General features: G+C 49.8%; 1 protein-coding gene and 1 long non-coding RNA gene across 2 annotated transcripts; both read right to left on the bottom strand.

The window, feature by feature from the left end:
* Nucleotides 1-27,803, bottom strand: LOC122224044 (arachidonate 5-lipoxygenase activating protein). The gene is made up of 5 exons (XM_042945388.1): nt 27,654-27,803; nt 21,264-21,363; nt 11,480-11,550; nt 7,124-7,205; nt 1-486 (listed from the first exon to the last, which is right to left on the bottom strand). Exons 1-5 carry the CDS (start codon nt 27,721-27,723, stop codon nt 324-326), a joined length of 486 nt encoding a protein of 161 aa, XP_042801322.1. The 5' UTR covers nt 27,724-27,803; the 3' UTR covers nt 1-323.
* On the bottom strand, nt 16,763-18,028 carry LOC122224090. The gene is made up of 2 exons (XR_006204651.1): nt 17,500-18,028; nt 16,763-17,388 (listed from the first exon to the last, which is right to left on the bottom strand). It is a non-coding gene; the product is annotated as an uncharacterized LOC122224090 (long non-coding RNA).

Genomic DNA, 27,803 nt, shown 5'->3' with positions numbered 1-27,803 from the left:
TGAAACATGTCTCTGCGCTTTATTTGAGGAAAACATAAATGTGGTCACAAAACATCTTCGGGAAGTGGGGTAACTCAGGAAACCTACAGAACTACCGAACGGGTCTGAGTAAGAGACACGGGGCCACTGCCATTCTCAAGGGCGGGGGAGCGGACACTAAGTTATTTTCTTCCGGGGAAAGCAAGGTTAACTCAAGCTGCGGAGCCCAGATGGTCATTCGATTTACAGCTGTCTAAAGAGGAGCTGTATCTTTCCAAGGGCTGAGTTATGATGACTTCAGGTATCGATCAGATAGAAGTGCCGACCCTGTATTCGGCGGAGAGTCAGGGGATGAGGAGTAGAGGGGAGACGGTGGTGGTTACCGTCTTTATGTAGTTTTCGAAGTCACTTCCGAAAAAGAAGATGAGATAATAGTTGAAGATACCGGCAAGGGACATGAGGAACAGGAACAGTATGATTCGCTTCCCAAATATGTAGCCCGGTGTGCTGGAAAAGAGAGAAAACGGTAGAAGCGGCAACTGAGATGGGCTTAACAAAGAACGTCATCAATTTGAGACACAAGGGGTTTCAATTATAGTTCCTTTTACTCAGGAATGCTCCATTGACTTCCTATGAAGCACGGAAGGGTCTCTGCTACTATTAATCACTGAACGTATTTCAGAACCAAGCTACGAGAGCCGAGACCCCAAACCCCATCATCGTTAGGGCTCTGCTCTACAGCTTCTCTGCGTTCCCCCAGTGTCCTTCTGAACCCTGATGGCGTGAAGGCAGTGGGTGCTGTCGGTCGGTCGTCAGGCATTCTGACCCGGGATTAGGAACCCCAGTGACTCGTTCCGACCCTTTCTGCAGCCGCTCTGCTCCAGGAGTGCCTGCAAAGCCGTGCTGGCCGCTGTGTCTCACCCAGGACTGAAGTGCCTCTCCGAGACAGGGGCTGGTTTCACGAACCAGTGAGGCTGATGGAATCTAAAAGGTGCTTCAGGATCCGAGGGTTCAATCTATTCTCCTGAGGCTGCTTGGGAATGAGCCATGTTCACACTAATGAAAGCTGGACCCCGAGCAGCGGAAGACAGGCTCTTACATTTTAAGCGAATGGAGGTGGGGCAGAGATGTTTTAGTACATTCATATTCTTCTCTCAAAGGCTCTAAATCCTACGCTGCTTAGGCAAATCGTCAGCTGGGGTCAGGAGGCAGCTCCCCAGTGATAGGTGACCACCTAATTGTGCACAGCGGCTGCCCTGGCTTCCCTCTGAACGATCCTTTTGTGACCGCCGTGGCCGGATCCAACCTGGGTAGCGCTAGCGTGTTTGGAAAGTCCAGCCAAATGGCTCGTTAAGGCTGTTAGTAACGACCCAGTGAGGGGACCCTTTGGCAATCATAGCTGCTCAACGAGAACAGCCAACTCAGCTAAACAGGTGCGTCAGTGCTGCTGAGCATTATGTTTTTTGACATAATCAAGAGAGAGAGCAGAATTTGGCATCCCCAGGCTCGACGGTAGAAATTTTATCTTTTTGAAATGGACCCCAAAGCTTCATCACGGAACTCCTAACTTCCCTATGTCAAGAGTCTGAAAAACGTTCAGCGGTGCGACTATTTCCTTGCTACTCAAAGTGTGGGCCACGGACCAGCAGCGTTGGCATCCACGGGGGGCTTGTTGAGAAACGCAGAATCGCAGGTCCCTCTCTGGATTCAGCGGATCCAAATCTGCGTTTTGACAAGTCCCTCCGTGACTCACAGGCCATTAAAGTTTGAGAAACATGGCTGGCCGACATTGTCCCTGCTCCTTGGCCCGCTGTGTTCTTCTGCCCCGTTCTGACCTGTTCTTCTGTCCTCGGTTCCCTGTTTACAGTCATGCTCATGAAGTGAGACCTCCTGTTTCTTTATTGGGGAGAAAAATAATATGCTCTCTAAAGAGAGCATGATGGGCTAAATTGTGTCCTCCCCTCCCCCCCCCCATTCATATGTTGAAATCCTAACCCCAATTCCTCAGGACATGACCGTGTTTAGAGACAGAATCTTTAAAGAGGTAATTAAGGTAAAACTGTAATCACCAGGGTGGACCCTGACTCAATATGGCTGGTGTCCTTTAAGAAGAGAAGATCTGGACACAGACCCACACAGAAGGAAGACACAGGGGAAAGATGGCCACCCGTGAGCCAAGGAGGGAGGCGTCAGAAGAAACAAGGCAGCCAACACCTTGATCTCAGATTTCTACCCTCCGGAGACAATCAGTCTCTGTTGTCTGAGCCACGCCGTCTACGGTACTTGATTACCGTGGCCCTGGCGGACAAATACAGTCACCTGCTAATGCTGATGAGAAAGTAACAGAGTCTAAGGAAGGGCTATCTTTTAGCCAGAGAATAGAGGGTTCAGAGAAATTAACTTGTGAAAAGTCAAATATTGTGGTGGCTCAGATTTATCACAGGAATGAGGCCACCATATGCTCATTACAGAAACAAGAAAAAGCGATCTGCAAAGCTGTTTCAGAATGTGCTCGAGATAAATCTGCGGTGAAGGATGAAATGGCAGCGCCTGCTGCTGAAATAGTGGTGTTCTTGACTTCGGGGCAGCATTTTTCAAAGGTCTCAAGGCATCCCGCCCCCGAGGAGACGGCTGGGTGGTGCCTTAACTCTTCCCGGACCGTGCGAAGGGCGTGGAAGGCAAGGGTCCAGCACGTGCCCACCACCCGCAGGGCTAAGTGTGAATGGGGGTCCCCACCTCGGGCACTTCGGGAGCCTCAGTTTGAAATCTGTCCAGCCTGGCGGTGGGCGCGGTGGGGGCAGAAGGAAGGGCCGGGGTGGGGGGCCCGCGGGACACGTCCTGCATAATTAGACTGAAACCCAAGGCATCTCTGTGATTGTCTCTGGAAGCTGATACACAGTTCTCTCTAAATGGGGCGGGGAAGGTCAGAATTAAACGAAGCATCTGAGAGACAGGCATTTTATATCTGTGACTTTGTTTGTGGGGTATTGGTAACCTATTATCCAGGTGGGGAAACTGAGAAGAGACAGGTTGAATGATGTGCCTAAGGGCACACAGCCAGGAAGAGGCAAAGTGGGAATTCAAACCTGTCTGGGTGAGGCCAGAGTCCTGCTCTGTCTACCTTCCCGAGGGCTCCTTTGGAGACTAGGATTTTGTTGTTACGTTTTGAAATAAATGTACCCCCCCTCTTTTACACACACACAGCATCAAACCTACGTGAAAACATCAAAAAGGCATTATGACAGGGACACCCGAGTGGCTCAGTCGGTTGAGCACCCAACTTCCGCCCAGGTCACGATGTCTCACAATTTGTGAGTTCGAGCCCCGCGTCGGGCTCTGTGCGGACAGCTCGGAGCCTGGAACCTGTTTCAGATTCTGTCTCCTTCTCTCTCTGCCCCCCCGCCCCCCCAACTTGTGCTCTCTCTCTATCAAAAATAAATAAAATAAAATAAAAAATTCAAAAAGGCATTATGACAGACAATTCCCATCTCGAATGTGCCTAAAACTTCGAGGAGGAGGAGGTGTGGTGTGAGGTGTAGCTGGGGCCAGGCACCAGGACCCCTGAGCTCCAGCCCCCGCTCCCTGCTGTGTGGCCTTGGGCAAGTCACTGACCCTCCCCCGCCTCACATAAAAATATATACAAAATGTGGGTGGAAAAAGAAAACTGCATGGTCCCATCTGGCCTTAAAATTCTGTTCTTTTCAGAAAGGAAATACCACTTTAAACCCGGTAACTTCTAAAGGGAATAAAAATTGTAAGGCCCACGAGAACAAGATATTGTTCCTCTGCTCACCCACATATCTCCAATAAATCAGGCCCTCCAGAGATTTTTGTCAAATGAATCATTCTCAGAAAAGAGGCATGAACAGCCTTCAGTGATTCCCACACTGTGTGCAGAAGTTGTTAAAATGCATACTCCCAGGCTCCCACCCTAGAGATTCTGATTCGGTACGTTGAGGGTGAGGCCCAGGAATGTCTATTTTTAACAAGCACCCCCAGGCAATTCTTGGTGCACTTGGTTGTTGGTTGGTGGGTTGGACTTTAGAAACACCAGCCTTGAGGGGCGCCTGGGTGGCTCAGTCGGTTAAGTGTCCGACTCCGGCTCAGGTCATGATCTCACGGTTCGTGAGTTCGAGCCCCGCGTCGGGCTCTGTGCTGACAGTTCAGAGCCTGGAGCCTATGTCTCTTTCTCTCTCTGCCCTTCCCCTGTTCATGCTCTCTCTTTCTCTCTTTCTCTCTCTCTCTCTCTTTCAAAAATAAATAAACATTTTTTTTTAAAAAGTCAAGTAAAGGTAGATGATAAAAGGCAAGCAGTCTTGTAATATAATGCCAACTGCCGCTGAGTTTGGGTCCCGATAGTAGCTTAGAATGAAAGGGGAAGAAACTAAAATTCATTTTTTTTTTTTGAGAGTCAGACAGTGAGCAGGGGAGGGGCAGAGAGACAGAGGGAAAGAGAATCTCTGGCAGGCTGCATGCTGTCAGGACAGAACCCAACACAGGGCTCGATCTCACACCCCTGAGATCTGAGATCTGAGACCTGAGCTGAAATCAAGAGTCGGACACTTAACCTACTGAGCTATCCAGGCGCCCCTGAAATTCATGTGGTTTGAGATGCTACAAACTACCTAATCAAAACAGGGAGAAAAGTGTCAGGGAGTAGGATGTGGGGCTGAGAATCAGAGCCATAAGCTTCTAGGAGGGACAAAGGTGGGGGCTCCAAAATTCCAGAAGGAAGAAGCTTCGGTGGGGGAGACACATCAAGGAATGTCATGCCCACCCACTGCACCCAAAATGACACTAGAACTTCTGATGTGGATAGGGCCAAAGCAACTTCTGGGGAGGAGCAAAGATGACTGACAGCCCCCGGGAGAAATTCCTGGAAAGGTCTCCCTGAGCAGTATCTTCCTCTATGGTGAGCCCAAGAACTAAAGCAGATCCCGAAGACATTTGGCCATTAGAGCATCTGCAGAGAACAAGTGCGACACGGCCCAGGGACGGAAGTGGGGATCCGAAAGAGGGGGTCCACGGCGGAAGAGGGTATTAGCACATAGTTTCCAGAAGGCAGAATTGAAAATCCTCTTGGACCTAGCCATAGAGGCTCTCGGGGTTGCATCTACCTCAAACTATATGTCGGTCTAGATTAGGATTAGACATTTCATCCCATAGATGTCATATCTCCTGATGCCAATAGCTCCGAACTCTGTGTTCAGAAGTGTTGTGAGGCCGTGTTTGGTCTCAGCAGGAAGGAGCACCGTGATGGATGAGTAATGAAGGCTGTGGGTGCGGGACAGGTGAGAAGGCTCCGAAGGCACCACAGACAGTGGTAAAGGGGCCGGTGGGATCTCACGGGGGAGACTAGGACAGGATTTAAGACATTAGGCCAATTACATTTTAATGAGGTCCAGGGAAGTCTAGTATTTTTAAGGTTTTAAGTCTAGATCTTATTATTTTTTGCCACCTCGGTTCATTCCCTAGCAGTGATTACCTTTAAAACACAGAGAGCCTACGGGCAAATCAACAAATGTTGTCATGCTCCACAGATTGTCTTAGAATTAAAGCGACTTTAAGATCTCAGGCGAGAGGTGACAGGCGAAGAGAACAGTGACTGGGCCAGACCCCGGAGACTCTGCGGAGGAAGACAGGGATGCACGGGGAGGCAGCCCAAGAGAGCAGAACCCCCTTATTTTACTGATAGACACCCCACCACCCCTCGCTTCTTGACAACAGGTGCTCTCCCGGGAAAAGGCGGAATAGAGGCTTTCCAGAGTGGAAGAGAATGAGGAATATCATTTATGAGAGTGTTGATAAGGGTAAGAGAGATAATGGAACTGTGGTTTTCAAGGGTAAATAAGAACCCCACTAGAGAGGAATGAATAGCAGACGAGCCCAGGAAAGAATCTCTGAGAGACGAGTCATTCTTCTCCTGGCTGCAGCTCGCCATCACCCCCCGGCCCCCAGCCATTTAGTTTCACAGGCTCCCAAGGTCCCCAGATAGAATGCTTTCACCTGCCGACCTCCCGGGATGTCAATGCCTTTGTCACCGCTGCAGATGTTATCAAAACGGAGAGCCCATTAACCGCGAGAGGAGGGTGCTGTCGTAAGAGACAGGGGGGGACGTGAAACTAGACAAGGGAGAAAAATGGAGGGGAGGGCTGGAGTCACCACTGGGGCAGGCGGCAGCCTCCCAGAACACATGCCTGGCTCCTGGAGCCCTGCTGGTACGTTAAGAATTCGAAAGAAGTGGGAGGGCCTGGGTGGCTCAGTCAGTTAAGTGTCCGACTCTTGATTTCAGCTCAGGTCACGATCTCACGGTTCACGAGTTCAAGCCCCACATCGGGCTCTGTGCTGGCCACGCGGAGCCTGCTTGGGATTCTCTCTCGCCCTCTCCCTCTCTCTCTGCCCCTGTGCTGCTCACTCTCTCTCTCTCTCTCTTTCTCTCAAAAAATAAATAAATAAAAAAATTCTAACAAGAATTCTGAGGAACTGGTGGCAGACTATAACATGTCTCCTGTAAGTATCCTCATTTATTTTATGGAAATCCGGATTTCCCAAACCGGGTGTAGCCAAAGTTATAGCTGCTGCTCTGGGGCTTTCCGTCTGGCAGCCTCCATCAGCCATGCAACGGGGACTCTATTCACAGGCTCCGTCCTCTGAGTGTTCGTGCGTCCTATTTTTGCAACATTCTTCCTGCTGGTCCCTGGAAAATCTGTTACTCAAGAGAACTGATCACAAGGTGCGCGTTTTAGTTCTCACTTCTTTAGGCAAACAGTGAAACGCTTCACTCACCGGAGGCCTTGGGAAGCCAGACCCAGAAAGTCAGACTCTGAAGGGTGGGAGTAGAGCAGGGGGCAGAGGGGGTGCAAGAATGGGCAGCGGGCGGTGTGAAAGCATCCTTCGTGGGCCCGACGACACGTGGAGGAATTTGTTACTGGGCGTAGGAATCAAGTCCCCCAGCTGTATTTGCCGAGCCCGCAAAGTTCAGGGGGAAAAGGGGGGAGGGATACTATAGCCTTCACCCTCCAGCCCCGAGTGACCCCCCGCCCAGAGCCTTAAATCTTGGGCAGAATATGGTGGTGAACGATCCCTCTTCTTGCTCAAAAAGCGTGGCTCACACCCTGGTTCTTAAACAGTCCCAGTGGCCTACCTCTGAGTTCTCTCCCCCAGGTAGCCGACGAAGTATTTTTGCCTCACGAACAGGTACATCAGGCCAGCAAAGGCGGCGGGAACTAAGTGGAGAAAAGGAAACACCCGTGTGAGTTTCACAGATGCCAGAACATGCTAAGTTAGCATGGTATTAATCCAGTCATTACACAACGAATGCTGGTCACAAAATCTAGCAGAAGCCTCAAGTGCTGGCAGCTGGGGCTGAACTTCAGCAAAAGCCCAGGGCTGGTAGAAACCTAGGACCTCGATGATAGTAATGTTACTTTCTACGGGCATCGTGGTACAGTTTACAAAGTGTTTTCCTGCCCATCATCTAATCTGAATCCTTCGCACCTGCCCAATATCATCTTTGCTTATTCGAGATGTGAAAACTTGGGCTTCAGGGGTCAAAGGGCTTGTGTAAGACTGCCAGGTGGGATGGGTGGTGTGTGTGTTTGTGTGTATGTGTGTGTGTGTGTGTGTGTGTGTGTGTGTGTGTGTGATGTGGTCCGGGGCAGGGGATGGGGAACCAGACCCAAACCCCAAGCCCAGCTCTAGGCTGGCTCTCTTAAAAGTATACCCTTCCCCTCTGGGCCACCAGGCAGTGCAATGCTCAACCTTTTCTGAAAAATTGCTGCCAATTCAGAAAACATCTGTAGGGAAGGAGATTCCCTTTGCCTTCTAGTCCCCTGAGGAGCATCCGTGAGCATCGGGAGTCCTGAACCTTGGACTTGAGAGTTAGAAAACCCAACCCCACAAGAACCATTCAGATCAGGAGCTAATACTTAACTCATTCTACATCTGGACAAAGGGCTGATTGCAGCTTTCCTACCTCTCAGGAATAATTATGAGGGTGATATAAGTGCATGGGTATAAAAGCACCCTGAAGACCTGCCAGCATTATTCAAATGCCAAATTAATTGTGTCGACAGAGTGCTTTTTATATGTCAGGCACTGCCCCCAGGCACTTTGGGTACTTGGGTCTCCGATCCTCCCAGCCCCCTGGTAAAGAGCGTATCACTGTCGCCATTGGGCAGATGAGGAAATTTAGGCTCAAGGAAGTCAGTTTGCCCAGCTGCACTTACCAGACCAAAAGACCCATGAGGACACACATCTTTGGCCAGCCATTATCTCTGTGCTTGGCATAGCGCCTGGCACATAGTGGCTTTCAAAAATTATTTGTTAAGTGAATTAATAAACGTCAAGTAAGCCAAAGAAAAGATTGTTAAAAAGAAAACCACACACCCAAGATGGCATCAGTTAGGCCAAGTCCCCAGGCTGGGCTTCCTATCTAACCTGATAGCAATTTCCATCTCCCTCCAAAATGCAGTCTTAATCTGTAGTCAGGAATTTTCTGATCCGAGCCAAGGCAGTCATGGGTCGCATGGGCCCTCTCCCACGTGGGGGATGGAAGGAAGGTGAGGTCTGCAGGATAAGGGCCCCTCCTCTCCTCTCTAAGGGAAAGAAACCTTGCCCGGAAAAAATCCTTTTCTTTTGCTGACAACTTTCTTGCCTCACCCTCCTTCCTATAAAAACCTTCCATTTTGTACAACCCCTCTGCACCCCCCTCTGCTTGCTAGATGGGGTGCTGGAATCGTGAATCCTTTAATGAAGCCGATTAGGTCTTCAAATTTATTCGGTTGAATTTTATTTTTTAACAAGGTGGAATCTGAAACCAAGTTTGTATAATTTTAAAACCGTGTTACCACCACCCGTGCCATCAATAATCACATTTACTGGGCTTCTATTGTTAGGTTGAACTATATGAAACTGCCATTTTTGTGGATCCTAAACTGTCAGGCATCAGCAGTTTTCTATGGTTCAATCTGATATATGCCATGCACTATGTCAGGGACTTTATGCACAGTCTCTCAAGCATCCTGGGAACTCAATTATTCCTGCTTTACAAATGGGGAAACTGAGGCTTAGGAAGGATGAGTGAAGAACAGCCCAGGGTCACAACACCAGCAATGAGTGTCCTCACAATAGTCTCTAGGGATGCCTGAGTGGCTCATTTGATTAAGTATCTGACTCTTGATTTTGGCTCAGGTCATGATCTCACAGTTCGTGTGTTAGAGCCCTCCCATCAGGCTTTGCGCTGACAGCGCGGAGCCTGCTTGGGATTCTCTCTCTCCCTCTGTCTCTGCCCCTCCCCTGCTCATGCATGTGTGCTCTCTCTCTCTCTCTCTCTCTCTCTGTCCCTCTGTCTCTCAAAATAAAGAAAGAAAACACTTAAGAATTAAAACAAACAAACAAAAAAAAAGAACTGTCTCCAGTCGTCAGTCCCCAGACCCTCCCAAAACACTAGTGTTATGTGACAGGTAAGAAAACCAAAACACAAAAGAAACCACTTATGAAGTTCATGCTATTATCTGAAAGTCACGAAACTGTCACAATTCACAATCTGCCCTGAACAAAGTTTTTCCTGGTTTGTCCCATCTGGATGGCTCTGCTCTAACTTACCAGCACATCTCTCTCTCAACAGGAGCTAAACTGAACATGAGCTCACAAAAGTCAGGGGTGGAAAATGGCTGTGCTCATGCCTCGTGGACCCACCAGGCCGCTTGGAACAGTAGGAAAAGCACAGTGGGTTCGAATCTGGACTCGAAAATTCTGAGGTTTGAGCAAACCGCTTGTCCCTCTGGGACTCGGGCTCCTGCTCCTGTAAAGTGAAGAATCTGGGCTAGAATGATCTCTGAGGTTCCTTTTGACTAAACAATCCAGTAATTTACTATAGAGCGTAAGAAGTGACGATTACCGAAGAGGGTTTACTGACACTTTTGACCCCTAGCAATGCCAACAACTGCTTGGCAGAAAATGCATAGTCCCGGGGCTCTGAAACACCTTCACACTCCCTTTGTATTTATCTAGCTAGAACAACTCTACATCCATCTCTATCGAGTATCATCTAGGACCTAAAAGGAATCGTAACTCCTCGTATAAGCATAGTTTGGCTTGATTTTTCAAGTGACGCCAGACACGTTTCCTATTTCACTCGGGATAGATAGTGGTAAATAAATAGTGAGTGATGACGGCCTTATGGAGCACGGGAGGAGGCCACATGCTCTCCCTGAAGGAGTTTCTGCTGCCATCCCTCACCTCTGTTCTCTGTCCCTGCGCCTGATTCCTTCCCTTCAGGGCGCTTCTCACTCTCGGCAACAATGTATCCCTTCGCTTTTTTGCCTGTGGTTCATCTCACCAAGTGCCATGTGCTCGGCCACTACGTCTTGTTATTTATCACCGTGTATCTAAGCACAGGGCTTGTCACGTAGGAGGTGCTCAAGGTCTATGCATCATATACGTGGATAATGCAGAAAAGCCCTGGTGCAAAATCCAGGACTTAACGCCAGAGACCTGGGCTCTGTTTCTGGCTCTGTTATTCACCAGCTGAGTAACCTTGAGCCCGTCATCTCATCTCCCCGAACCAAAGTGTTCTCCAGGCGAATAGAGGGAGGGGAGCCTGGGTGGCTCCGCGGGGTTAAGCGTCTGGCTCTCGGTTTGGGTTCAGAGCCTGTGTGGGACTCTCCCTCTCCCTCTCTCTCTCTGCCCCCTCCCCTACTCGCTCTCTCCACCACTCTCAAAAAGAAATAAAGAAACTTAACAAAAAGATAACAGAGGGAGATAATACGCCCTCTACCTACTCCCTCAAGTGGGAGAAGAGGTAAGGATTAAAGAGTCCCTCGGGGGACACTTGTGGCCTTTTCTTACACACCCCCGCTGGGGGCCACATTGTGGAAGCTGGCCAGGTCACGCCAGCCCTCCCACCCCCCCCCCCCCCCCCCGCCAGGCACAGTGCCGATCTCCAAAGGGGACCCGAAAAACACGACTCTGGTTTCCTGGTCCTCTTAAGTCAACTCTGGGAGTCAACCTGCTGAAGTCAAGACCGTGGGCGGCTGCTAACCCCAGAGAAGGCTGGGGACCTGGAATCCGGCCCGTGGCTCTGCAGACCCAGGCCTGACAGAGGACCTGCCACCCTGCCAGCTTATTAGCAGAAGAGCAGAGTGACGTTGGTCCCAGAATAGATCCCTCAGGCGCCCTCATTTATAATGCCCTTGTATCTGCGCTAACACTGCTTAAGGATTCTGAGTCACATTTAGCCTTAAACCACCCTTGTCGGCGCAGAAGCTCTCAACCAGCCACCGAGGAGCAAGCATTAGCAATGCATTATCGCACCCGCTCCGCACAGGCGCAGAGCATGCCTGAAACACGACCTCCCGAGGGTTCTCACCTCTCCGAGGGCTTCACGGGGATCGGAGCTGGAGGTCAAGCAAAGTCTTTTCAACAAAAGAGCCCGCGTTTGAACCTCCCCACGGCACACGCTCCAGAAAGAGAACACACAAGGAGAAGCCAGAGTTACCTTGGCTGCAGAGCAGCCCTGCGCTCCAGAGCACGACAAGGAACGTGGGGTACGCGTCCACACAGTTTTGGCTGTAGAATAAAAAAAAATAAATAAATAAGGAGAAGAAGCATTAGGAAACACGCTACCGCGGCACCGTCTGAAAATCACCTGAAACCCCAAGCCGATAATCACCATCACGCATGAAGCACGAACCCCATTCATGACTCCACTTATGAGACATAGGCAGTGGTATAAAGCAAATACATGCTCAGAATCCATTTAGTCCCTTCCTCAGTGAAGCCAGTCGGAGACTCGGTTTCTTGATGGATTCGTTTTGGCAGGGTTCCTGCTCCTGGCTGTGCCAAAGTGCTTCTTGGAATTGAAAAGTGAGCAACACAGACAGCAGGGCTGTGGCAGCTGTCAGGATTGGGGGTGGGGGGTGGGGGGTGCAGGAGAGAGGAGCCCAACTGAGAAACCTTTGTCAGACACACAAGTCAGCTCAGACCCACAGGCGAGGCTGGGGAGGGGGGCGGGGAGATGAGCTTCGAGCGTGAAAGAAACCAGGGTCGATTCAGAAAAGCTGACGCTCAGAAAGGTCTCGTGCTGGTGGTGCGATCGCCGTGTTCAGGGCTCAGTCTTCACTCTCGGGGAGGGGCCCTCCCCTCACACCAGCCACCATGCTGATATTTTACACCCTTTGTCCCCCCCGGACACTCACCGCAGCCGTGTGAGCGCGCAGGGTGACTGCATGCGTTTTCTGCGGCTGCTGGAACAGGTAGCCCCAAACATCGGGGCTTAAAACAAGACAAATCATCTGGAGGTCAGAAGTCCAAATGGGTCTCACTGGGCCACGGTCAAGGTGGGTCAGCATGGCTGCAAGCCTGCTGGAGACCCTAGGGAAGAATCCGTTTTGCCTTGCCTTTCTCAGCTTCTAGAGATCACCTGCATTCCTTGGCTTGTGGCCCCCTTCCAACCTCAAAGGCAGCAGTGGCCGAGAGGGTCTTTCTGACACCCACTTCTCCGCCTCCTTCCTTCACAGTTAAAGAACCCTTGTCAGGGGTGCCTGGGTGGCTCAGTCGGTTAAGCGTCTGACTTCCTCAAGGCATGATCTCGCAGTTCACGGGTTTGAGCCCCGCGTCGGGCTCTGTGCTCACACCTGAGCCTGGAACCTGCTTCAGATTCTGTGTCTCCCTCTCTCTCTGCCCCTCCCCCACTCTCTGTCTCTCTCTCAAAAATAAATAAACATTAAAAAAGAAAAGAATCCTGGTGATCCCATTGGTTCCACCCAAGTAATCCAGAGTAATCTCTTGATTTTAAGGTCAGGTGGTTAACGATCTGAATTCCTTCTTGCCATGTAACAGAACCTACAGGTTCCCAGGGTTGGGATGTAAAGATGTTTGGGGGCTCTTTATTCAGTCTACCACAGTTACCCTCATTTTCACATGAGAAACTGAGGTTGGGAGAAGTTGACTAACTGCTGAGTGTCACTGAGCTACAAGGTGGTGGGACCAGGATGCACGTCCTGGTCAGTCCAACTCTGTAACCATATCTGTTAGCTTTTCGACTACACTAAAAAAATAGCAAATATCCTCTGGAAAAGTTGACAGTCTCGGTCAGGACCATCAATATGCACATCCACATTGGTAAAAACCCTCAACAAGGTAGGGCCAGATGGAACATACTTCAACATCATAAAGGCCACATATGAAAACACCCACAGCTAATATCATACTCAATGGGGAAAAACTGAGAGTGTTCCCTCTGGGGTCGGGAACAAGACAGGGATGTCCACTCTCACCATGCACTATTTAGCATAGTACTGGAAGTCTTAGCCTCAGCAGACAACAAAAGGAAATAAAAGGCATCCAAATTGGCAAGAATGAAATCAAACTTTCATTATTTGCAAACAAGATGATATTCTATGGAGAACACTGGAAAGACTCCACCAAAAAATTGATAGAACTAATACGAATTCAGCAGAGTCGCAGGATATGAAATCAATGTACAGAAATCTGTTGCATTTCTCTACGCCAATCATGAAGCAGCGGAAAAAGAAATCTAGGAATTGATTCCATTTACAATCACACAAAAACAATAAGATACCTCGGAATAAACCTAGCCAGAGAGGTAAAATATCTGTCCTCTGAAAACCGTAGAACAGTTATGGAGTATCTTGAAGAGGACACAAAGAACTGGGAAAATATTCCATGCTTATGGACTGGAAGAACAACCATTGTTAAAATGTCTATACTACCCAAAGCAATCCATACATGTAATGCAATCCCTATCAAAATACCACCAGCATTTTTCACAGAGCTAGAACAAACAGTCTTAAAATATGTATGGAACCACAGAACACTCTGAATAGCCAAAGCAATCCTGAAAAAGAAAAACAAAGCTAGAGGCATCACGATTCGGGACCTCTAGCTATATTACAAAGCTGTAGTCATCGAGACAGTATGGTACTGACACAAAAACAGACACATAGATCAGTGGAACGAATAGAAGATCCAGAAATGGACCTACCACTACATGGTCAACTCACCTTTGACAGAGCAGGAAAGAATACCCAATGGAAAAAAGACAGTCTCCTCAACAAATGGTGTTGGGAAAACTGAAGAACAAGGTGCAGAAGAATGAAACTGGACCACTTTCTTACAGCATACACAAAAATAAATTCAAAATGGATGAAAGACCTAAATGTGAGGCAGGAAACCATCAAAATCCTAGAGGAGAACACGGCAGCAACTTCTCTGACCTCGGCGGTAGCAACGTCTTACTAGACATGTCGCAAGAAGCAAAAATGAACTCCTGGAGCTTCATCAAGATAAAAAGCTTCTGCACAGTGAAGGAAACAAACAACAAAACTAAAAGGCAGCCTACAGAATGGGGGAAGATATTTGATAAAGCATTAGTATCCAAAATCTATAAAGAATTTGTCAAACTCAACACCCCAAAAACAAAAAGACCAGTTAAGAAATGGGCAGAAGGGGTGCCTGAGTGGCTCAGTAGGTTGAGTCAGTTAAGTCAGTCCAACTCTTGATGTTGGCTTAGGTAACAATCTCACGGTCATGAGATCGAGCCTCATGCCAGGCTCCTCACTGGCCACGGAAACTGCTTAAGATTCTCTCTCTTCCTCTGTCCTTCCCCATCCTCAAAAAGAAAGGAAAGAAAGAAAGAAAGAAAGAAAGAAAGAAAGAAAGAAAGAAAGAAAGAAAGAAAGAAAAAGAAAGGAAGGAAGGAAGGAAGGAAGGGAGAGGAAAAAATGAGCAGAAGACATGAATAGATGTTTTTCCAAAGAAGACATCCAGATGGCTAACAGACATATGAAAAGATGTTCAACATCATTCATCATCAGGGAAATACAAACCAAAACCACACTGAGATACCACCTCACACCTGTCAGAATGGCTAAAATGAACAACTCTGGAAACAACAGATGTTGGCGAGGACGTGGAGAAAGGGGAACCCTTTCGCATTGTTGGTGGGAATGCAAACTGGTGCAGCCACTCTGGAGAACATATGGAGGTTCCTCAAAAAGTTAAAAATAGAACTACCCTACGACCCAGCAATTGCGCTCCTAAGTAGTTACCCAGAGGATACAAAAGTGCAGTTTCAAAGGCAGTGCCTGTACCCCAAAGTTCACAGCAGCACTATCAACAATAGCCAAGCTATGAAAAGAGCCCAAATGTCCATCAACTGATGAATGGATAAAGAAGACGTGGTATACATAAATACAATGGAGTATTACTCATGCTATGTGCAATGACGTGGATGGAGCCAGAGGATATGCTAAGCAAAATAAGTCAGGCAGAGAAAGACAAATACCCTATGCTTTTACTCATATATAGAATTTGAGAAACAAAATAGATGTACATACGGGAAGGGGGAAAAAAGAGAGAGGGAAACAAATCACAAGGCACTCTTTATGATGAGAACAAACTGAGGGTTGAGGGAGGGAGGTGGGTAGGGGATGGGCTAGATGGGTGATGGGCATTCAGGGAGGGCACTTGTCGTGTTGAGCACCGGGTGTTGCATGTAAGTGATGAATCACTCAATTCTACTCCTGAAAACAATATTACACTATATTTGAACTACCTATACCTTGGATAAACACTTGAAAAAAGAAAAAAAATACACGCACATCCGTGGAAAAACCACCTTACGAGACATGGAAGCGTGAATGGGGAAGGGCAGTGCAATGGAGTGGAAAGGGCACGTGACTAAGGTTTCACCTCTGACCTGACATTCACCATCTGTCTGTCAATGGCAAAATAATCACTTTGGATGTAGTTTTCTCACCTGAAACACTAAGAGACTGACAGTAACTCTAAGATCCACGTAAGCTTTAAGAGTTGATGCTCTAGTGAGGTGGTCCTCAAAGTGTTGTCCCTGGATCAGCAGGCATCAGAAATACCTGGGAACTGCAAGTGTTAATGCCCATCTGAGACCTACAGAATTAAACACTCCAGGGGTGGGGCCCCGCAATCTGTGTTTTAACAGGCTGACTGTTTTAACAGGCCCTCTAGGTGACTCTGAAGCACACTCAAGTTTGAAAAACACTGGTCTAATGTCACTCAAACTAACAGGCAAAGCAAAGATGCACTCTTCAAAGTGTATTTGGCCTTTCATCCGAATTCCTTCCTTGGATTCCTTCATCTGGACCCTCCCCGATCTGGTTCTCATGACTTTCCTCCTAAATTGGCGACGGACCCTTATTCAGACTGATAGCGTCTCATGCCTCAGTGGTACCATTGAGAACTCTGGAATGACCGAGCCCTGGTCCATCCCCCGCAGAGAACCCAGAGAGGATGTGCCGTGTCCCTGACCACAGGAAGTTTCGTGTCCCTCTGACGATCAAAAGATCCGCCACCGGAGAGGTCAATGAAATTAAAGGTAAGAAAGCAGCGTATCCTACCCTGGGATACAGGCACAGGGGAGAGAGCACAGCCCCGCTGAGCTTGCTGGGTACCCAGGGGTTTCACTGATCTAGCGGACACAGTAGTACTTACGTAAGTACTTCTGTGTCTCATTCCCAAAGGTGGAGAAAAACAAAAGGGAAAATACGAGTCCTTTTCTCCACAAACACATTGATGGTGTGGTGCATCATGTTGAACACAGCACAGTGACCTGTCCACAAACCCGGCAAGCGCCTCAGAATCAGACCCGGAGGAAGGGCAGGAGCCTTGAACCGACTTATCATTTGGGGTGAAGTACTCAGCAAACAAACAGGTCCCGTACGCAGCTATGGAGCGCCCCAACGTCACAGCTATTACGTATTAGAGGAACAAACCCACAGCCTTGGGACTGAGAATGTGACCCTGGAAAACTAGGTCACGTTATTATTTATTTAATTGAATAATGTTCTATGTCTGATGGGATCTAATACCTGAGGCTCCAACAATTTGACGATCTATTAATGCCAAAGATCGCCCCTACATCCTCCTCATTCACATGCTTCTGGTTTTGTTTGTATTTGAGTACTGGCTTGGGCTGGGTGATGCAGTTTTTCAAAATGCTTAATTATCTAAGGAATTTGCTCATTAGAGAGAACGGTATAGTAATGTGACATTGGATCAGTCCTTCAGTCATTCCTGCCTGTTGTCTCAAGTCACCCGAGTCCTTCATAAAACACGGTCTGTCTGGATTGGAATGAAACTCCCAACTCCTGTCCCTCGATCTAGCTCAAGCCAGTCTTTTTCCGATCCAGAGTCTCTGACCCGTCTTCGATCCACAGCTCCCCACGCATATGTCCCTCCTTGACAGAGAGCCACTGCCGGGCTGAATTCATGTGGCATTGGTCAGTGACAGGGCCGTCCCTTGAGGTGGAGCCGGATGGATGTTCACACGCTCTTTAAAGGCACAAAGCCTGGGTCCGATGCCTAGTCTGCCGCTGCGTGAGTGCACTGAGCCTCAGTTTTCTTCATCTATAAGAGGTGAGTGGAGACGTAAGTAATTACCGCCCTGGCTTATGAAAATAAAATGAGATAGAGCGGTGCCCAGCCCAGAACAAGCATTCAATAAACGGTGACTGTTACCTCTCCAATGTCTTCCTTCTTACAGTCCCCAGTGGAAATGCCTTTCCTGTGGACAAATTATTATTACTCCAAATTTTCTTTTGTGGAGGGTTTTGTGCCGTTCTTTCTACGAGACAAAATTGACAGGCCCATCTCGGCTCTCTTCATTTCCCCAGGTCTGATTCTGAGGCACTTGCCCGAGTTGTCGACAAGTCACTCTGCTGTGTTCAATGTGATGCACGACACTCTGTGTGCTCATGGAGAAAAGGACTCATATTTTCCCTTTTGTTTTTCTCCACCTTCGGGAAGAAGTGCAGGAGAACTTACTAAGGGTTTTGTTTAGGTTGACTGCAAGCAAGTAAATGATCACTAATAATAGTAATAGTAGCTATACTAATGGATGGAATCAATGCAGAACTATTCGCTTCAAGTTATTTACAAGTCCACCCTACTTAGAAGTGAGCCTAAAGCGGAATCTGAAGGGTGCCTGGGTGGCTCAGTCGGTGAAGCGTCCGACTTCAGCTCAGGCCGTGATCTTGCGGTTCGTGGGTTCAAGCCCGGCGTTGGGTTCTGTGTTGACAACTCAGAGCCTGGAGCCCGCTTCGGATTCTGTGTCTCCCTCTCTCTCTGCCCCTCCCCCCCCCTCTCAAAAATAGATAAATGTTAAAAAAAATAAATAAATAAACAAAGTGGATTTTGAGAGGTGCAGGGGAGAAGGGACATTAGGGTGGCGTTTTCCAAAAAAATGCATTTTGTAAAGCACTAAACCCTGGATATGATCTGCCCAAAAAAAGGGATGGGGGTGTATCTGTAGTTAAAGAAGACTTCCCCTTCTTGGAGAACCAAGAATCACAGTGTTCCTCAGTACCTTAGAAGTTCTCAAAAGTCCTGTTTTACAGAACTTGCTCTCCTCTGTAATACCTGTTACCAGCCCAGGAACGTGTAATCTATGGGACGTGTGTAGAAAATTACATTTCTCCGGAGACCCGTCACCTCTCTGCAGCCCGCGCTTACCAGCATCATGGGGAAGAATCTTGGGTCAGTTTAACTGAGATTTTTCTCCAGAAATCAAGCTCTGTTCCAGCTGTGCTCATCATCTGGGAACAGGGCTTTGGACTACGCCTTGCACACGTGAACAGAGTCAAGGTCAAGATTCTTTTTATCTCTCAAACCCTGACTCGGCTCTACCCTCGTGGACCGTTAACCGGGACCCCGTTGGAGCCGATGGGCCACACCCAGCCGCGATACCCGTTTATCAACTGCCCCCCCCACCCCCCGATCTCGAACCGTCTGCATCACTCAGCAGTTATATTTGGTGCTGAAAAATCTGCATCAGGCGTTTCAATCCGCCAGCATCATTTATCCTTTACGCTAGTTTTTCTTTACAGCCATGGTCTGGAAACATTTATGATCTCACACCCCATCAACCAGAAGATCTGATCGTGCAACCCTGTGACGGGTATAATACACACAGCGCTCTCAACCTGTGTATTAAAACCGAGCAAAGCTTAATTTCTTATTTTTTTTGATAGCAAGATTAAATCCCTGTTCTTTTCTTGCTGCTCGTCCACGGCTCAGCTCGCACCCTCTTTGGTGCTTTGGGGGCCAGACGAGCTACGGCCGGAGAAGAGTCCCTATGACACAGGACCCCTTGGCAGGAACTTCCTGGCAGACGCAGGCACACTGGCGCCTCTGGGTTCCGCCAGCACGTGGTGGCCCGTGGCCCTGATCTTTCAGCCCTTGGACAAACCACCACAGGCACACAGAGTGCGGTCAGCTGGGTCAGGGAGGAAGTGGTCTTTGTAACAGAACCACAGCAGCGTCTGGGCCGCCTCCCTCTTCCAGAAAATTCTCCGTTTCTCCCCCTTAGCTGCTCCCGCTCTGCAGCTCCCTCTCCTCCTAACTCTTGTGGCTCTCCTCCCACGGAGGTGAAGCACAGACGCGTGGCTTGGGGGAGCTGGGCCACGCGCCCACACCGTGGGGACCCCCGGCGCAGCCGGGATGGGCCACCATGGTCCTCCAGCGCCTTCTTCCCTCCGGAACCCCGCAGCCTTGCGGAACTTCCAAACCGCCCTCCCAAATGACGCAGCGCAGCGGCCACCAAAGGGCGACTTCTGCAATTTGGGGGCTGGCGCCCCGGGCCAAGTATGGGCGGAGCCACTCCTTAGGCGCAGAGCCAGCGCCCCCCTGGGGGACGCGGCAGAACCCGGACGGCCTGGCCTCCTCCACGTCGTCTTCGTTGCTGCCAAAACGGAAACTGAACTTCCGCACGAGGTGCGGGGAAACCACCGCAGGTCACCTGCGCCGCCCGGCTTCTCCGGAACGGAGCCACCCGGTGCAACTGCTAATAACGCGGAGATCTGGGCAGAAAGAAGCTTCTCTTTCCCAAGTAGTCAAATAGCGTCAATGTGCCCTTCGGGGTTGTTTGCAGAGAGCGATTCGGGTCGTCCCTGATCAAAGACACCTTCTTCGCACCTCTCGCACGCAGAGTGTCTGAGAGGCGCTCTCACCGCTCGTCCTGCAAATGGCACAAAGACAGATGCGCCCTACGTACGTTCCCTACGCTCCTTTAAGCGTCGGTGTCTAAAATGGCTTCAGACACATCTTTAAACTTTTCCGACTGATTCTGAGAATTAATACCCCGAAGGTCCACATGTTAAAAGAGAAATATCCCCGTAGGTAGTTTAGCAAAGGATTTCCCTGAGACCAGACTGCTGGAATGACCCTACTCGGGACAGCAGAGTGTGAGCGAGGGGGGCCCCACGGCAGGTGGCGAGGGCCCGAGTAAAGGGGAGGTCTTGGAGGGGCTTCGAGCACTCGGGAGTGGCCTCAAGTCCCGAGCTCAAAAGGCAAAGGGCTCGGAAAGGGTGAGGGGCCCTGGATATCAGCCTGTGCCAATTTCCTTGGGTATCCACGACTGCCCCTGTGGAAAGATCTCTGCGGCCATCAGAGCCACCTCCGAGTTGAGACTGAAGGCCAGCTCCTTGGCCAGCTCCTCTCCGAAGCCTCTCCCCGTGACAGGCCCCTGGTCACAGGCACAGAGAAGCAGACAGGCCACTGCCTGAAACTGCTGTTCAAATACATTCTGCATAAAGGAAAAACGCGTGTGTGAATAACGCCCATTCAGATTTGCATCCCGAGTAGCTCCCATCTCCTTCTCTGAGCTGCTCAGGTATTTTCAAACAGCTTTTTTATTCAAAAGTAAAGAATGGTGGGGGGGAGGGGGGGGATGGGGAGGAATTGCACAGCTCCCCCATTCTTTCTGTTCTTGTTCTGGTTGCTCAAGGAGAGTGGGCGTTACCAAAGGTCCTGGCACACCTCCAGATGTCCCCCCAAGGGGGACGCAAGGGACAGTGAGCTGAAGGCTGTCACCATCGCATCCCACCTGTTGCCTCCAAAGCCAGCCGATGAGTTTGCATGGCTGGTTTGCATGGTAGTCCCTTCGGACGAATTCCCCAGGAAATCGGTAACGCTGTGGCTACGTGACTGGCTCAGAGGTTTCTGGAGCACGGGGAGCTGTGGCGATCGCACCTCTCCCCACTCCCGCCCCCACTATCCCTGATTCCTTTCTTTAAACACTAGCCCTTATTAAGATGACCAAGGGTGCCCCCAACACCCCCCACCCAGGTGAGGTTCAATCGTCCCTGGGAGCTCTGCCTTCCTGGCACTCTGAAGGTCGACCCAGACAGACATGTAGCCTTGACGGTGGCCTTCACTCCAGTAGGAAGGCCCCCTTTCCCCAGGGCCCCACTCTGTTAGTTTGCAGTATCAGGGTTTGAACTCACTTGGCAGTGTAGACGCGTTCAAAGGCAAGTGTTCCCGTCCTCTGGAAGCTCCGCCCATTCTGTGTCTTGCTTTCATGCTCCACCTTGTGGGCAAAGAACCCTGACAGAGGGAAAGGTTTGGATCTGGTTTACCATGGGCATGTTCATGAGCCTGTTGTCCCCTTATTTTACTAGAACGTTAAATGTTTCCTCGGTGTGCCCTCCAAACAGCCCCGAATGTCTTCTGTCAAACGTCATTTGCCAGAAATTCACTCAGCAGCTGTCTCTACTAACCTCTGACTTGCCACGAGCCAGACACTTTGCATCCGAGAACAAAACACACAAAGGACGTTGGCCTGAGAAGCTCATGCTCTGGCGGGGGTGGAAGAGGAGGAGGCAGACGGTAAACCGCGAACAAAACACTTAGATGAAATTTATCCAGTGCGCCCGGCCGCGGATGGAGGGGAACGCAGAGCCTGGTGGGGGGCCACGTGCGGTGCCCACAGGGTGGACAGAGCGAGAAAGCACTAAGCGAGCCCAGGCCTGGAGAAGAGGATAGTTGAGAAGCGCCTGCCGGATTTGGTGGCGTGACTGTGACCTTGATGTGAGCCGCGGTAAGAAAATCAGAATTCATGCCCATCTCATGAGCCACAAGGAGTCACTGGCAGGGATAAGCTGAGCAAGTGGTGGAAGCAGGAAGCCACTCGGTCTTCTGCATGGGGAGCGTCCAGAGGGGTCAGGACCGGGACAACGGAAGATAGGGAGCCCGCTAAGGTGGGGCGGTGGGCTGGGGGCGGGGGGGTTGCTGAGAAGCCAGAATCCCAAGGGTCTGTCTATAGATTGGATGGAGCGGGGAGGGATGAAGGTCTCTCTCCCTTCCCCTCCTCTTTTACTCCTCTGCTCCTATTTCCAGAATATCAGGGGTCCCTGTGGGATGCCTTTTCATCAGCTTGATATTAGCCTCCTCAAAAAGCTGTGAAATGGAAGCCTTATCAACCGTGTATAGGAATAAAAGCCTTCTCTGGTTTCCTTTTGGGCAAAAGCACAGCCGTACCCTAGCAACGTGCCCGTCTGGGGGCATAGCAGCTACGGGCCCGCTGGTAAGCAGGGGGCGTCACCCTCCAGCAGACCCCTGACGTCTATTCCTTCGATGGGCCTTGTGCCCACTCCTCGGAGTGAGCCATGCTGTCTCCCCTTTGTAGACAAGGCCCCAGTGACTCAGGGGGGTTGGGTGGCATTCCCAGAGCCACCCCACTGGGGAACAGTGAAGCTGGGGACTCAGATCCAAGGGGGCAGATGAGAATATTTTCTTCCTGTTGCTGTCACATTGCAGCTCACCGCAGGGGACCCACCAGCCACACGGGGTTTAAGTACACATCTGTCTGTTCTGAATGTCTCTTCTTAGCACAAAGGACAGCAGGAAGTCCTGCTCACTGACTTTCCAGAACCTAAGGGTTCTGAACCTAAGGGCCCAGAACCTAAGAGGCCCTCGCCTCTGAACAGGTGGCAGAGATAACATTAAGAAAGTCAGAGGTGATTTCTGCAACCAGCAGCACGACGTGGCTGTAGTTCTCCGTGCCTGCCTGCCTTCTCTCTCTCCTTGCTCAGACAGACGCCTTCCTCGTTTGCAGGGCTTGCCCTCGACCTGTGACTTCCAGCCCGTTCCTGCCGCCTCTCCAGGCCTTTGTCTCATCAGTGTTCTCCCCAATTCCTGAACCTTCCCTCTCTTTTTTCCTCCTTCTCTTGACCCTGGAAACATACTCAGATCTTTCCTACCCATTAAACAAAAAAGCAAGCCTGCCCCAGCCTACGAGGCTTTCCCTCTCCCTCCTTCTTAGCTACACTTGAACGAATTTGCCTTCCTTTGCCCACGCCTCACCACCCATTCACACCCCACCCCCCATTCACACCCCACCCCCGTGTTATCTTCCACCATGTTACAGAAACCTCGAGCACAGAGACCATTGATACGCTTATCTTGGCCAGCTGCTGATGGTAAGCCAAACCAGAGAGATAGTGCCAGAGTCAGAGACACAGAGAGAAAAGGCTGCCGACCACTAAAGAGCACACACACCGCATGCCGGGCACCGCAGGCTACTTTCCCTAGGTTGTTCCATTGCAGGGTGGTTTTGTTTGTTTGTTTGTTTGTTTGTTTTTTGGGTAGGCTTCATGCCCAGTGTGGGGCTTGAACTCACAGCCCTGAGATCAAGACCTGAGCTGAGATCAAAGGTTGGACGCTTGACCGACTGGGTCACCCGGGCGCCTCTCCGTGCAATATATTCAACAGACACGTACGGAAGTTATCGTAGCCCCACTTGTCAGCTGAGGAAGCTGGGAGCCAGAGAAGGCAAACAGCTTTCTCAGGATCACATAAAAAGATCTTGAGGACTTAGTTAGGCACAAAGTTAATACGAGCCAGCAGTGCGATAACAAGTGTTCAAAAGAATAATGCACCTGTGATTATCTTAATAGGATTGATGTCTGGATCTCAGGAAGAGTGAGTTTCCCTGTACAGGAAGCGTCTGTCTGCATCTTAGAAAGCTCAGGGCAAGATGGGTGGGAGGGTGTAACCCAATGACAAGGGACTCTGGAAACCAAGTCACAAAGGAAATGATACATTGATGACAGGATAGCTGACTCTGTAAACCTAGAAGCAGCAAGCATAGCCCAAGCTTTTCCAGACAATAGAAACAGGACCAGTGGATAGAAGTTACAGGGCAGTAGATTTCAGCACGTGTGAGAAAGAAGTTCTTGAGTAGGGAGCGTTGGAATAAATGAATTTGAGGCAATAAATATAGCATAAGCGTCTACTTTTTGGAATTGGATTGAATCTCAGTCCAACCATTGTTCTAACCTCTCCAAGCCCCACTTTGCTTATCTGTAAAATAGGATCGATCGATCGATAGATAGATATAGATATAATTCACAGGCTGCAAGGATTCAGTGAAATAGTATTATGCCCAGCACAAAGCACCATGCTCGACACAAAGCAAACTCCCAATACACCTAACAAGGGAAAGGGGGAGTTCAGTAGCTGTGAGCTCTCTATCACGGGAGGGTCCAGGCCGGAGCTGTTGAGAATGCTGCAAATAAGATTTCTGCCTTGGGGGCGCCTCCTGAGTCCTGTTTCCACGGCCCATTTAACCCTACGTTGGGCCGTTAGGTCTTCCAATATGGTGCCCGTGAGATTCACTTCAAGTGTGTGTGGTGGGGGTGGGAGTACCAGGGATGTCACGGAAATGGAGGTGTTCCCTGCCAGCTCTCTAGCCCTCCTTGTCCTATGCTCACAAACCCCTGTGAGAGCAGGGCCACGATGTCTCCCTTCCCGGCTTCACGGTAAGAAGAGAGTTGAGGCGAGAGGATGATGCCAGTTCCCACCGCCTTTCCCCACAACCAGAAGGGCGGCAGGAACGGCTCTTCTGCTGGAGGACATCTCTTCTCTGCTGCCACTCAGGCTTCCATGCATGGGCTCAGTGGCCCTTCCCCTCGGCTCACCTTCTCCTCTCAATCTAACTAGTTGGGCTACTTATGGAAATCACTTTCTCCAAATCCATGCTTATTGCCTGCGTGTTTCTGCATGTCAACACTGCTGGCACCTCGGCAGGAGGGGTCGGAGGCCCTCTGGATGCTATTTATAGGAAATGCATCTATCTGCATTCCCTGGGAAACCAGCCTTTGGTGGTTCTGGCCCAGCTTTCTTGGAACGACGTATTTGAAACTTGCTCTGTGCTTCCAGATCTGTGTTTTGCTGGATCGAGCTGGAAGAGGGCCACAGGTTCAAAGATCTTGATGACTCAACAACGTTTCAGAGTCGGAGGGGGAAGTTCCAGCGGGCGGGCCGGGCTCTGGCCTCTTTCTGGGAAATGAGGTTCTCACACAGTGAACAGAGAGCACAGACCCTGGACACCATCATGGACACATGCGGACCGGACCTCTCTGTCGTGGGGCAAAGACAACGTCTATGGTGCCGGGCGACAACACGGAAATATTTTTTAAAACTAAGAGGAAGGGTTTGAAGTGGCATTTGGCGGGGCAGGGAGAGAAAGGCACCGTTTTTGCATATTTTCTGAACTCTCTGAGGAGGACCCATGGTTGCAACCTTGAGGTTAATTAGCATTGCAAAGAGAGGTTCTGGACAGGCACTTGAAGCTTTGCAGTTCGCCTGAAAGCCCAGGTGTAAGCGAGCACAGATATTCTCTTCCGGGTCGTTTGGATTTGTCTTGTTCCCCGACATGGGCACATTTGACGGTCACAAGTAAAAGGCCTCACCCAGCGGTCTCCACATCACACGGCAGTCCGGGGCTCGGCCTCAGAGGGAAAGCATGGCTTTCATGTGGCTTCAAAAAGAGCCTGAAAAAGTCTCCGGGCCCCAAACGGTGGCTCCACTCTGGTCCAGGTTTGCAGCTCCCCACCGGGCAGCCTTCATCCCACATCAGCGGCTGGAGCTCTAGCAGCGAGGCCACTGTGTTGTGTCGCCATCTATCTGAAATGGCCTGCCAAAAGTCAAGGCCCCCACGCCGCGGCTGTTAAGGCTCAGACATTTGGCCGCCTATCATCTCCCCTTCCACACCGTACCAAGGAAGAAGACTTAATCTCATCTGCCAAAAATAATTAGGAACTTCGCCGTCCCCCTCAAGTCGGATCAGGGCTTGCTTTGCACTCGGGGAAAAGCCCGGGACCCACTCGACAGGCCCGGACCGGGTTCTGCATCTCGGGAGCGATGAAGAGACTCTATTCTCACAACAGGAGACCCTGCGGCCTCCCCCAGCTCAGCTCTGAACCGAGAGGCAGCAGTTCGGGGTGACCTACAGCCTTCCAGCTAGCTTAGCCCCATCCACACTGGCCAGTGACAAGGCACTGGCTCCCGGGTCCACCGGTGTTTGTCAGTTATGTTGCCATTTACAAGGGGGAGGGTGGGAGGGGAGACCCTACACAGAGCTGGAAAAGCACCGCCCACTCACCCAACCAGAACCGTCTTTGAAGGCTTCCTACTGACCTTGCCTGGTCATCTCTTTTCCCTATCCTTTCTTTCCTGGGACACCCACCCCACAGCTATGTCCCCATAAAGCCAGGACTCTGACCATCACAAGGGCAGCGGGGCGGGGGGTGGAGCCTGGAGGTGTCTGCACGTTGAATTAATGAATCCCTTGCTGATTCGCAAGGCCAAGGGAGCTCCTGACGCCTGCAGGAAATAGCAATGGCTCAAGGAATGGCAGACTAAACAACCCACCTGTTCCCTCTCGGAGCTGCAACTTTATTGTGTGGATTTAACATGAAAATAGTTGGGTCAAAAAGCAGCCAACTGTTGTTCCACAGAGGAAACATACAGGGGAAAGCGAGTCTTTCTGGTGTGGGGAGGTCTCAGGGAAGCCTTACTCAGGGCTCAGAAGGCTAATTCTCAGCCTCTGTCCAGATTCAAGTTGGGGGGAAATAACAGAGGATCCCAAATTGGTGAAACATTCAAATTTCCAAAGTGTGACAACAGTGTGTGAACACTCAATAATTACCATTAAGTGGTAACAGCCGCCCTTGGTAGTTACTTTCCTTTTTCCTCTATCTTAATAAACTGCAAAACACAAAGCCACTGGAAATACTTAGAAAAAGAATCTGTGGCAGTCCTAACTCGGAACTTGAAAGAGAAAATGTTACACGGTCTTGTCTTTTTCAGGTCCCGGTACCTTGCGTATTTCTTTCTTCCTTGCTCGGTTTTCTTAAGTGATAGCGAGGTGGATGGAAATGCAAACCCCGCGCAAGAAAAAATGTTTCCTCTCTCTCTTTACATTAATAGTTAATATATAATGCGTATGAAAAATGCTTCAAAACTATACATCGCTAGGAAAAAAAAAAATATTACAAAGAATCTCTTTCTTCCAAAGAAAAAAGAAGCAATACAGAGATAAATGATAATAAGGTGATTTCTTCCTCCCACCATCCAAATTCAATTTTTTTTTTTTTTTTTAGCCTACAGGTGACAGGTAACGTCAGTTTCACTGAAGTCAGCCCAGCTGCGCTTAACAAAAGCCCAGTGTCTTGAGACAATATGTATTTCACTTTCCCTTTCTAGGCTTCTTGCCTCCCACCCGGTCTCTGGCCACAGTAATTAATAATTAAAATGCTGACTGCAGACACTTTAGTAAGGGTTTTTATAAAGCTTCTAGATCGCAGCCCCGGCTTTACAAACATGGTTAGTCACCAACATTGAAGTGCAAGAAATACCAGAAGGAAACCCCCAAAGTCATGCATAAATGCATATATCCTATACATTCAAAGCAAAAAGAAAACAAATACAAATAAGGGGAAAGTGGGCAAAAGTGTGCACAGACACAGAGAACGGTGTGAGCTTCTGACTTTCAAGCGATTGACAAACAAAATCTGTTTTGTCTCCCCCTCTGAGTGAGGGCGTTCCCTTACCGTTCTGGACCACGCTGATGAGGGTGACAATGGCCAACAGGACAATATTGCCCACGGTTTCCTGATCCATGTTTGCTTCAGGCTCCCCGGCAAGGACTGCTCCTGTCTGGTGACACCCTGTGCTGCTCAGAAAGAGGAAGTGAGGGCCCT

This window comes from Panthera leo, chromosome A1 (assembly GCF_018350215.1).
Source record: "Panthera leo isolate Ple1 chromosome A1, P.leo_Ple1_pat1.1, whole genome shotgun sequence".
Classification (NCBI taxonomy): Eukaryota; Metazoa; Chordata; class Mammalia; order Carnivora; family Felidae; genus Panthera; species Panthera leo.
This window is presented reverse-complemented; position numbering and strand designations above follow the sequence as displayed.

Excerpts from the sequence above, each read along its gene's own strand:
- LOC122224044 (XM_042945388.1), bottom strand. The coding sequence starts at position 27,723 with ATGGATCAGGAAACCGTGGGCAATATTGTCCTGTTGGCCATTGTCACC. Across the intron at positions 11,551-21,263 it reads GAACGCGTCTACACTGCCAA|CCAAAACTGTGTGGACGCGT; the intron begins GTGAGTTCAAAC and ends TTTATTCTACAG. Across the intron at positions 7,206-11,479 it reads AGGGCTGCTCTGCAGCCAAG|TTCCCGCCGCCTTTGCTGGC; the intron begins GTAACTCTGGCT and ends TTCTCCACTTAG.